The 12284-nt window shown below is 36.5% G+C and overlaps 1 protein-coding gene across 45 annotated transcripts in view; it reads left to right on the forward strand.

Moving 5' to 3' along the window:
• Positions 1-12284, forward strand: part of LOC143648798 (uncharacterized) — a 303168-nt gene that overhangs the window by 265766 nt on the left and 25118 nt on the right. For 33 of the 45 annotated variants that reach the window (XR_013158774.1, XR_013158773.1, XR_013158789.1 and 30 more), the window contains one exon: positions 9389-9565. The exons of 4 other annotated variants lie outside the window; for them this stretch is intronic. Coding sequence is in view for 1 of the 41 variants with exons in the window: in XM_077119306.1 (XP_076975421.1) it covers positions 4362-4379 (18 nt within the window). In the remaining 40 variants the exon portion in view is untranslated. Of the gene's footprint in view, positions 1-4014; positions 4790-9388; positions 9566-12284 lie in introns of those variants that run through there. 8 more of the 45 variants (XR_013158814.1, XR_013158815.1, XR_013158816.1 and 5 more) reach the window with 5 other exon arrangements.

Consider the following 12284-nt stretch of genomic DNA (forward strand, 5'->3'; position numbering starts at 1 on the left):
TCAGGGCATCACCTGGACAAACCAACAAAATCTCATGTCCTATACAAAGTTCCATGTACTTAAGGTGTTCAACCAACTATCTACATAAGTTATATTAGGAGATGCACTAGTCAAAGTATAGATTTGTACCAAATAAACATTTTTTGCTTTAGTCTCACACATAAGTTGAAATTTTAAAATATTAATTACCATCTATTTTCAGGACACTTCAGAAATGGCATTCTTTTGTTCTTCCTCATACAAAATATTTATTAAATTTGTACATTTAGTCACTATCATTATACACTCTAGGCATTCCTAGATTATACCATCTCAATCTTTATAATCTTTCTTTGTGATTTCATTTATGCCCCAGCCCTCTTCCTTCTATCATTCTCATATTCAGCTTCATTCAGTGTTTTAGCATAATTGTATTACAGTTAGGTAATATTGTGCTGTCTATTTCTGAGTTTTTATATTCAGTTCTGTTGCACAATCTGTATGCCTTCAGATCCAATTACCCAATATCTTACCCTATTTCTACCTCCTGATGGTCTCTGTTTCCAACAAAATATTCCAAGTTTATTCACAAATGTCAGTTCATATCAGTGAGACCATACAGTATTTCTCCTTTTGTTTCTGGCTAATCACACTCAGCATGATGTCCTTAAGGTCCATTCATTTCGTTACATACTTCATAACTTTATTCTGTCTTACAGCTGCATAATATTCCATCTTATGTGAATGCCACAGTTCGTTTAGCCAACAGTCTGTTGATGGACATTTTGGCTGCTTCCATCTCTTGGTAATTGTAAATAATGCTGCTATAAACATTGGTGTGTAAATGTCTGCTTGTGTCCTTGCCCTCATGCCTTTTGAGTAGAGACAGCATATAGATGGGTCCTGTTTTTTAATCCATTCTGCCAGACTATGTCTTTTGATTGGAGAGTTTAATCCATTAACATTCAGTGTTATTACTGCATGGGTAGTGCTCTCTTCTATTATTTTGCCTTCTGGATTTTATATGTCATATCTAATTTTCTTTATTTTTACCTTTACTCATAGTCTTCCTTTCTACACTCTTCTCCGCACCTGTGTCTCTTGTCTTTGTATCTGTCTCTAGTGCTCCCTTTAGTATTTCTTGCAGAACTGGTCTCTTGGTCACAAATTCTCTGAGTGATTTGTTGTCTGAAAATGTTTTAATTTCTCCCTAATTTTTGAAGGACAATTTTGCTGGATAGAGAATTCTTGGTTGGCAGTTTTTCTCTTTTAGAAATTTAAATATATCATCCCACTGTCTTCTTGCTTCCATGGTTTCTGCTGAGAGATCTGCACATAGTCTTATTGGGCTTCCCTTGTATGTGATGGATTGCTTTTCTCTTGCTGCTTTCAAATTCTCTTTCTCTTTGACCTCTGACATTCTGATTAGTAAATGTCTTAGAGTATGTCTATTTGGATCTATTCTCTTTGGGTTATGCTGCACTTCTTGGATCTGTAATTTTAAGTCTTTCATAAGAGTTGGGAAATTTTCAGTGATAATTTCTTCCATTAGTTTTTCTCCTCCTTTTCCCTTCTCTTCTCCTTCTTCTGGGATACCCACAACACATATATTCATGCGCTTCATATTGTCTTTCAATTCCCTGTTTACCTGCTCATATCTTTCCATTTTTTCCCTATGTATTTTTTTTCTTGCTGGTTTTCATATCTTCCATCCTCCAGTTCACTAATCCTATGTTCTGTCTCTCGAAATAGACCATTGTAGGTTTCCACTGTTTTTTCATCTCTTCTACCTTGCCTTTCATTCCCATAAGTTCTGTGATTTGTTTTTTCAGACTTTCAATTTCTTCTTTTTGTTCATTCCTTACCATCTTTATATCCTTCCCCAATTCATTGATTTGGTTTTTGATAAGGTTTTCTGTGTCTGTCCGTATATTCTGAATTAATTGTTTCAGCTCCTGTATTTCATTTGAATTGTTGGTTTGTTCCTTTGACTGGGCCATATCTTCAATTTTCCTAGTGTGATTTGTTATTTTTTGCTGGTGTCTAGGCATTTAATTACCTTGATTAGTTTATTCTGGAGATTGTTTGCACTTCTTTTACCTAGGGTTTTCTTGCTGGATAAATTTGTTGTCTGTCTGTTCTTTGACATTCAGTTCAGCTTTATCTGGACCTCTAGCTTAAGTTTTGTTTAACAGAGGAGAATTTTTCAGTTCTTGTTTTCTTGTTTCTTGCCCCACTTATATGGTGCCTTCCCCTGACCCCACCCTTAGGAGGGTCTGCTTAGATATTATAGACCCCAGCCAGGTTTTCCCAGACCAAACTGGCCTCCTATCAGGAGGAAAGAGTCACCTGTGTCAGTTTTCCCTGAGGGTGAGACCCAGCAGGTTGAAAGACTTTCCTGTGAAGTCTCTGAACTCTGTTTTTCTTATCCTGTCCCATATGTGACATTTGTCTGCCTGCAGGTCCCACCAGCATAAGATGATGTGGTACCTTTAACTTTGACAGACTGTCCCTGCTGGGGGCTTGGTGGAGACAGAGGAGAGGTTGTAGGCTGGTTTTAATGGCTTCAAATTACCAAGCCCTGGCATCTGAATTCCTTGAGGGAGGGATTCCACCTGAGTTGGTCTTTGCCCCTCCCCTGGGGAAGGCAAAGGCTCCAGAAAAGCCCCCAATAGAGTTCACTTCTGTCTGTGCCTGGGGCAGTTGCAGCCTGAGAAGTCCTGCCGCTATATCCAAAGGCAGTCAAGCCTTTGTAGAAACACAGCCACAAAAACCTCTGTTTCCTTCTTTTATTCCCCCTTTTTTTCCATCAGCCCTGCCCCCTTGCACTGGGGCAAAAATGAGCAACCTCCACTTTGACCAGGTTCACCTAAGCTGGGGGCCTATTTTTAGTAGTCAGAATTTGTTAATTAATTCCCCAATTGGTGTTTGATTGTGCTCAACCCCTGCTGCTGGTAAAGTCTCTTTCCCCTCTGGGAAGCAGCCTGTGGGGGAGGGGCACTGGCTGCTGCAGCTTTGGAAACTCTTGGTTCTGGGGGGCTCACAGCCGGTCCAGCTGATCCAGACTGGGGTATGCTGTGTGTCAGGTCACTGACATGGCCCCAGGAGCTGTTCTATACTGTTTCTGGTTATTTAGTAGTTGTTCTGGAGGATGAACTAAAATGCACACATTGTTAAGCAGCCATCTTGACCCGGAAGTCACCTTAAGTTTTGAACTATCTTCCATGCTGTGTTGATACATGCAATCTACTACAGAGAATGAACAATATTGATATGTCCAAGGAGTCTACAAGATTTTATTTATTTATACTGATGGATTGGATAATAAAACAGATCTTGAGTGTAGGTTTTGTTTGTTGCTTTTGTATGTTTTGTTAAAGATCGATAATGAATGGTAGTGCTTTCTAAGAAAACACGTTGCCTACATCACATTAAAAACAGCTAGAATTCTATGAATACCACTTAATGATGGAGTTTGCAAATAGGTCTATAATTTTAGGAAATCCAGCTCATTCATTATAGTAAAAGCATGATATTTTGCCCAATGAAATTTCCTAATAAAAATCTCTTCATGTGAGGGCCACAGTGGATCAACAGGCAGAGTTCTCACCTGCCATGCCAGAGGCTGAGGTTAGATTCCCGTCACCTGCCCATGCAAAAAAAAAAGTTCTTCATTTATTTTTCCATTTTAACTATTTAATTGTAAGAGTTGTAAATGAAGAAAAGCTGAATATTTGTATATTATATTTAATATTGAAAAAAGGTATGTATTTTTGATGAGCTTTCCCTCTATTAATGTTCCAGGAGCCATTCTCATGGCCTTGTTTCTTAGACTGTATATGATGGGACTCAAGTTTGGGGGTACCAAAGTGCAGAACACAGAAATTACGAAGTCAAGAAGAGAAAGGAACCTTGAAGTTAGCTTTAGATAAGCAGTGAAGTCAGTGGAGAGAAATAATGCAATGACCACCAATTGTGGAAGGCAAGTGGAGCACATTTTTGACTGGCCTTTTTTGGAAGGAATTTTATTGACAATGTAGGAAATAGCAATGAAAATACAAAAGCAGAACTTGAAAACCACACTGATGAGGAGAGGCACAATTTTTCTCATTAAATACTCTGCACAAGTTTAGCTATTACCTGGGAGATGTTACAGAAGAACTGATGGACTATGCTGTACCCACAAGGGAATAAGGAGAAAGTACCAAGTGTGTGCATCATAGCAGACAGAGCCCCACTCACGCAAGACACAGCAGCCATCCACATACATGCTCATGTCATAATGTGCAGAGGATAGCAGATTGCATCATAGTGGTCAAAGGACATTTCTGTGAGGAGAAAGCTCTGCAGCCGCTGAAAATAACACTAAAAATACTTGGGAAATGCAGCCAAAGAAGGAGGTAGAGTTGCTATGGGTCAAGGAGTTGACAATGGATTTAGGGATTGTAACTGAAATAAGGCAGAGATCCAGGATGGATAAATTCTCCAGGAAGAAGTACATGGGTGTGTTGAGCTGCTGGTGTAAAATTGTTATAATGATTTTGAGGACATTCCCCTATTAAGGCACATGAGTAAGTAATTGAGAAGAACACTGAATGCAAAATGTATATATTTTGATTGCTAGGAAATTCAATGAGTGTAAATTAAGTCACAACTGGGAGATTTTTCATTACTGCATTCATAATCTATAAAACAATGGATAAATGAATAAAACATCTTCAATATCAAGTTTTTCAATATGAAATCTATAATGGATATCTTCATTAGGTGATCTTTACAATGAATTAATCAAGGACAAAATTACTCTCAGGTAAAAACAATTTATTGATCATCAATCATTTTCTTTTTCATTTTGTTTTATTACTCTCAGGTAAAAACAATTTATTGATCATCAATCATTTTCTTTTTCATTTTGTTTTATGAAACTAATTTTGATCAATTCATACAAACCTGACATTATAATAATATTGTCCAAATATAGTCTGTTACAGAAACTGAATGGCTAAATATTTTCTGCTGCCCTTAGCCATAACTTTCCAACCCTCTTGATAAATCCTAATTTGTTAACTCCAAATGCTACACTGTGCTGTAGATTGGCTGTCTCTACATTCTATCCCATGACTAACATAACCTCTGCTTCTACACAGTTTCCAAGAATTTAAACAGTGAAAAATTATCATAATAATACTGTACTGTCACTAACTTTGTTCATCTGTCTTGTAAAATATTTAGTTTTATTGCTGTCTCAGTGATATCCAATTTGGAGCTGTTGTTCCATTTGGAAATTTCAATAAGGGGTTTATCTAATGGTAGGTTTTTTTTCTCCTTCACAATTCATAAGCCATCTTATATGTAAAGGTTTGGAGGACATAAATTGTAGATATCAAAGTTCTGCAATAGATGAGCTAATATTTTTTACCTCCATTTTCGTAAACAATGTTTAACTTATGATTCCCCTTTGACATCTCCACATCTAATAAAGTAGTGTGTATCCCTCATGAACTTATTTTTTCTCTTTCATTATATTCACACTTACACTATTATGAGGCACAATGCAGAACCTTATTAACTGCATCTCTGAAATAATGCAAATATTATCTAACAATTTTTATGTCTATCTCACTCCCCATTCCCACTCCCTGTGACACTTTTATCTTCCTAATAAAATTAATAAAAATTATGTCTCTGGGTAGAAGGGATGATGCAGAGTTTCTGCTAAATTCAGTTTGATGAAATAGTGTGGTTGGCATTTTTAGCCATGACACATTGATACATTCTATTTGTGTATATATATATTTTAATATCATTTGAATTTAGTAAAATTTTTACGGATGTACATTACATTACATCTGCCATGGTTAGGTTCATGTGTCAACTTGGTCAAGTGGTGGTACCTGTTTGTCTGGTTGGGCAAGTACTGGCCTGTCTGTTGCGATGAGGACATTTCTTAGAATTAAATCATGATCATGATGATCATGTCAGCTACATCCACAGCTGATTCCATTTGTAATCAGCCAAAGGGGAGTGTCTTCTACTATTAGCAATGCTTCATCTGATCACTAGAAGCCTTTTAAGGAGGATTCAGAAGAGACAGGTTCCTCCTGTCTCAGCTGGTGAGCCTCTCCTGTGGAGTTCATCCATACCCTCCATCAGAATTATCGGCTTCAAAGCCTGCCCTGTGGATTTTGGACTCTATGTTCCCATGGTCACATGAGACACTTTTATAAATTTTATATTTGTGAGTGTTCCCTGTTGATTCTGTTTCCCTAGAGAACCCTAATACACCATCCCACACTCTTCCATTTAACTCTTCTTTTAGATATTATACCCATTCTCTTTGCATGATTTTAGGTGGTGGAAAGATCACAGTGTCAATATTGATTGTTTTATTTAAGAGAGAGGTGTTATGAAAGAATTAAAATTAATAGAAGAAACTATTCTATACAATTTATTAAAGGGAAAACAAGATTAGGAAGTGTTTTTTATGAAATATGTTAATATTTATGATCAAATTATGAATGTTTATAATGATAAATTTTTATTTGATATAACTCTACTGCTGTTTTTTTAAAGAACATTGTGAATTTTTCATAATAAAAATTTACTGACAGCCCCTGTCTAGACATATGTCTAACTTACCCATACTCTGCATCTATACTATCTCAGACTTTATCCTTTTCTTTCATCCTGATGTCATACATGACCCCTGCCATTTTCACTCAACCATATTCACATTTAGCTTCATTCCTTGTACTTATATTACTGTTCTAACATTAGATAATATTGTGCTATCCATTTCTGAATTTTTAAAATCAGCATTGTTGTATATTGTATATTCTTCAGCACCAAATGTACCATCTCTACCCTCTTAGTTTTAACTCTCAAGGTTCACTTATTAATATTAGTTCACATTAGTAAGACCATAAATTATTCATCCCTTCACTTCTGCATAATTTCACTCAGCATAATGTTCTCAAGATTCATTCACATTGTTACATGCTTCATGCCTTTATTGTCTTTAACAGCTAGGTAATATTCTGTCATAATTATATATCACAGCTTGTTTAGCCTATCAACCACTGATGGGTAATTGAGCTGTTTCCATCTCTTGGCAATTGTAAATAATACTACTATGAACATCAGTGTGCAAATGTTCATTTGTGTTTTTGCCTTCAGCTCCTCTGAAAGAAGAGTATTTCTCTTTAATATTTCTCATAGAGCCCATCCCTTAGTTACAAACACTCTCAGTGATTATTTAAAAATATTTGTATTGCCCCTCATTTTTGAAAGACAGTTTTTCTGGGTGTAGAATTCTTGGTTGGCATTTTTTCTCTTTTAGAATCTTGAATATATTATGGCCCTACTTTCTTATCTCCATGGTTTCTGCTGAGAAATCCACACATGATCTTATTGAGCTTCCCCTTTATGTGATGGATTTATTTTCTCTTGCTGCTTTCAAAATTTTCTGTTTGTCTTTGACATTTGACAATCTGATTAGTAAGTGTCTTGGAGTAGGTCTATTGGGATCTATTCTGCTTGGGGCATGCTACTTTTCTTAGTTCTACAATTTTACATCTTTCATAAAAGATGGGAAGTTTTCAGTGATTATTTCTTCCATTAGTCTTTCTGCTTCTTTTCCTTTCTCTTCTCCTAATGGGACACCCATAACATATACATTCATGTGTTCCATGCTGTCATCCAGTTCCCTGAGACTATGCTTATACTTTTTCATTCTATATTTTCTTTTGTATGTAGTATTTCAGATGTTCTGTCCTCTAGCTCACTAATCCTTTCTTCTGCCTCTTCTAATCTGTTATTATAGGTTTCCATTGATTTTTTCATCTATTTTATACTGACTTTCAATCCTGTAACTTCTGCATCTTGTTTTTTCAGGCTTTTGATTTCTTCTTTATGTTCACCCAATCTCTTCTTTATATCTTCCCTCAACTCGTTGATTTGATTTTTGATGAGATTTTCCAGGTCTGTTTGAACATTACTAATCAGTTGTTTTAACTCTGTATCTCATTTGAACTGTTGGTTTGTGCTTTTGACTGGGCCACATGTTTGATTTGCTTACGGTAACTCATTATTTTTTGCTGGTGTCTAGACATTTGATTATCTTAATTAGTTTATCCTGGCAGTGATTTTCACTCTTTTACTTGGGGGTTTCTTGTTCAATGGTGTTATTTTCTATCTGCTCCTTGGCATTCAGTTCAACTTATTCTAGACTTCTAGCATGGGTTCTGCTTAACTGATCAGAAATTTTCTGTTCTTGTTTTTCTGTTTTTTTTTTCTGCTTATATGGAGTCAGATTTTTTGTTGTTGTTGCTGTTTTCCTGCCTATATGGAGTCAAATTTTCTTAGAGCTGACAGGCCCACATCTCAGGAGGAGATAGTAGCAAGTATCAAATTTTCTTGATGGGAGACCTAGCAGGTTTTCAGGCTTTCCTATAAGTCCTCCAGATTCTGTGCTTTTCTTATCCCTGCCAGAATGTGGCACTTGTCTGCACACTGCTTCCCATCACTGCAAAGTGATGCGGTGCCTTCAAGTTCAGCCACCTTTCCTGCGGCTGGAGCATGGTTTAGACAGAGGTTGAGGTAGTAGGTGGGCTTTAACTGCTTCTGTTTTCCATTCCCTTTAGCCTGAATTACATGAAGAGGGCCTCTACTTGAGCTGGGCCTCACCCTTCTTTTCTTGGGGAAAGATACACCCTTTAGGGAATTAGTTTCTTTCACCTAATTACTTTGTCTCTCAAACAGGCTTAATTCTGCCCTTACCTTGGGCAGTGCTTAAGCCTGAGAGTGCTTTCAATTCTACCCAATGAGCTGTTAAGAAGATAAAAAAAACCTTTTCTCTACTTTTTTCTGTGCAAAACCACACCCCAGGTTTGCCAAACAAAAGCTGGAGTTGATGTGTGGCTCTATGTGTTCCCAGGCTGCATGTACCCTCTTTTCTTGTCCAACCCTTGTCCAGTATTTTGTACTATATAATTCAAAAAGCCTCTGAAATTTTTTACCACCAGCCCCACCCCTTCTCTGCCTGGGTGAAATGTTCTGGTACTTTATTGGTTACCTCTGGTTTATCTGTGCTCAGAATTTGTGGGAGCAACCATTTCTTTTAATCATGATTCAATATTGTCTGTAGAAGCCTTTGATTAGATTTTCTCCACAGAAATGGGATTCACCTATTTGTGGAAGTGAACTTTGACTAGTGGAGATGTTACTCTATCAGTTTCAGGTGAGTCTTGTTTTGTTTATTGGAATCCCTTAAAAGAGGAAACATTTTGGATAGAGAACAGGAAATGAAAGATCTTAGAGAAATGACAGAAGCCTCAGTGCAGGGAGAAACTTCACAACAGAGCTGACACAGATATGGATACATGGAGAACAAAGACATCAATGTTTGCAGGTGTTTGGAGCCCAGTAGACATTGCCATGAGATGTTAAGCAAGCCAGAACCTGAAGAGAGCAAAGGGAAGCCAAGAGATGAAAGCCAGCAGTGGAGAAGTAAAGTGAGAAGCCTCCACAGGAACAGAGGCTGAAAGCAGTGGAGCCTAGGAGGAACTGAACAGCAGATACCAGCCAGGTGAGTTCCCAGCTGACAGAGCTTTTCAGATTAATGAATTATCATCAACATTTTTGATTGCCTATTGTGGGTGTGTGCATTTACTGATGTAACCCTTGCAACAACCTTGTGAATACCTCTATTTAAAACCTAATAGGATGTGGGTATTGTCACCTGAATTACCACAGTAAAATTAAAAGCTGAACAATAAGAGACAATCCATACAAATTTGAGTATCATAGAGTCTTGAAATTCTATGCTTAATAATTGTTAATAGAAAAGATTTAAATGGAACAGCAAATGATTAAGCTAATGCTAATTTTTCATTTGGACTTGGATATGTTCAATATGATATACAATCAGTCAAAAGTAAACTTATTCTGGTGTCACTTTATATTGAAAATGATAGAATTTGTTCTTTGTGTTAATTGATTGTAGTTAAAAAAGGACTTTATTCAGAAATGTTTTTCAGCATTCAAGAAATATTTCCTGTTTTTCTTTAAGACTTCTGAAAAATTTCAAGATGATGTGCTCTTGGTATTTTCATTATTTTGTAAAATGCCAGAATGTGACATACCAGAGTGGAATCACTTTTTAAAAGGAAATCTAATATGTTACCAATTTTGCATTTTTAAGCTTATAATGTGCAACCTGAGGCATCCAGGTAAAGATACCTTAATTCAGTGAAGACCAATGGGTCAACTGAGTAGTGATGTGACTGGCATCTGCTGGTCCCTTGTTCCTGGGCCCCATTTCTTTCACCCTCTGTCCCTGTGAGGATCCCTTACTTTGCTTCTCCTGGGTGGGCTTTGATCTCTTGCCTTCCCTTGGCTCTCTCCAGGTCTGGCTTACTTAACATCTCATGGCAACATCTGGTGGACACCAAGCATCTCTAGACATCTGTGTCTCTGTTTTCTGAAGCAGCCATTCCAAAGCTTCTATATCTGTTCTCTGTGTCAGCTCTGAGGTTTATGTCATTTCCGACTCTTTCTAAAATGTTTCCAGTAAAATAATTAAGAACCACCTTGAGTGAACAGAGTCACATATCTATCTAATCAAAAGGTCTCACCCACAACTGGGCATGCCACATCTCTGTGGAGATAATTTAATCAAAAGTTTCCACATGTGATATTGAATCAGGATTAAATGAAATAGCTGCCCTGACAAGATTGAATCAGGATTAAAACATGGCTTTTCTGGGGTACATAATAATTTCATTCCAGCACAGTATTCATATATACATCTGTGCTAGTTTGAAGTTGTTATGTACCTCAGAAAAGCCCATATTCTTTTAATGCATCCCTGTTGTGCAGACCTTTGTAGGTGGGATCTTTTGATTAGGTTTTTTCAATTGACATATGGCAAAGCCCATTCAAGATGGTTCTTAGTCTTTATTGGCATCCTTTATGAGAGGATAAAAGACTGAAAAGATGAGAAAGTTTGCAGAGAGAAATGTCCCAGGAGTAGCCAAGTAAGGAACCACAGATGTTGGAAGAACTAGAACCTGGAAGTGATGAAATCTAGGAAAGAAAGGTCAGAAAACATTATTCATGTGCCTAACCATGAGACAAAGGAACCCTGGATGCCATCAGCCTTTCTTCAGAGAAGGTATCATCTTATAGATGCCTTAATTGGGATATTTTCACAGCCTTAGAACTATAAATCTGTAAGCTATTAGGTCCCCATTGTAAAAGCCAATACTTTTCTCATATATTTCAATCCCAGCAGCTTTAGCAAACTGAAACATCTTTGTTCACAAAATTTAAAAGATGTAAAAGAATCTGAATTGAATGTAATGAGTTCATAATGTTATAAATTTGAAATAATCAAACATCACAAGGAAATAACTTGACATTGGAGAAGGGAATTAAATTTCATCAGTACTAAGTGTTTCAAAATTAAACCTATAATGGGTGACTTCATATGGTTCTCTCAGAATCAATTAATTAAGTACAATTTACTCCCATGCACATCTTCATGGATTGATCATCAATTGTTACCTGAATAATTTATTTAACCAAATTAAAGTTCACATCTGTCATTATAATATTTTTCAAATATATTCTGTGAAAGATGATGAATGACTGTAAAATTTCCACTGAACTATCAAAACCCTCCCAAACCTCTAGATAAATGTAAATTGATCAACTAAAACTGAAAAATTGTGCCCTAGGCTTCCTGCCCCTACATTCTGTCCCATGATGAAAACAATCTCAATTTCTACAGAGTTTCTGAAACTTGAGATGTAAATAGTTCTGAGAAAAAAACTAACCTCTTTTTGTCAGCTTTCCTCATCCACTCTTTAAAAGTCTTAGCCCACTTGTCTCTGCAGAGCATCCACATTAGAGCTGTTAACTAATTTCAAAATTTTGATAAGGAATTTAGTTAATGGATGCCTTTCCTTCTTCACAGTACCCAAGTTATTTGTCGTTTACAGTCTCATGCTTAGGGTTTCACAAATAACCTGGTTACTCTAGGTATCAAAAATCCTACAATGTATGAGCTGAGAATATTGACCTCATATTCACAAAATTATTTAATTTTTTATTCATTCCTTGACATTTCTTCATATCTAATAAATTAGATAAAATTTTCCCCACGAGTTCTTTCTTCTTTTATCTCTCTAAATATTAAAATGCATGGCATTCATTACTGAAAACACATCATAAATGTTGCAAATATTTTAAAATAATTTTCATGTCTATCTCTCTGTGAGTTCCCTTTCTTGTGTTCCTTTATC

Source organism: Tamandua tetradactyla, chromosome 10, assembly GCF_023851605.1.
Source record: "Tamandua tetradactyla isolate mTamTet1 chromosome 10, mTamTet1.pri, whole genome shotgun sequence".
NCBI lineage: Eukaryota > Metazoa > Chordata > Mammalia > Pilosa > Myrmecophagidae > Tamandua > Tamandua tetradactyla.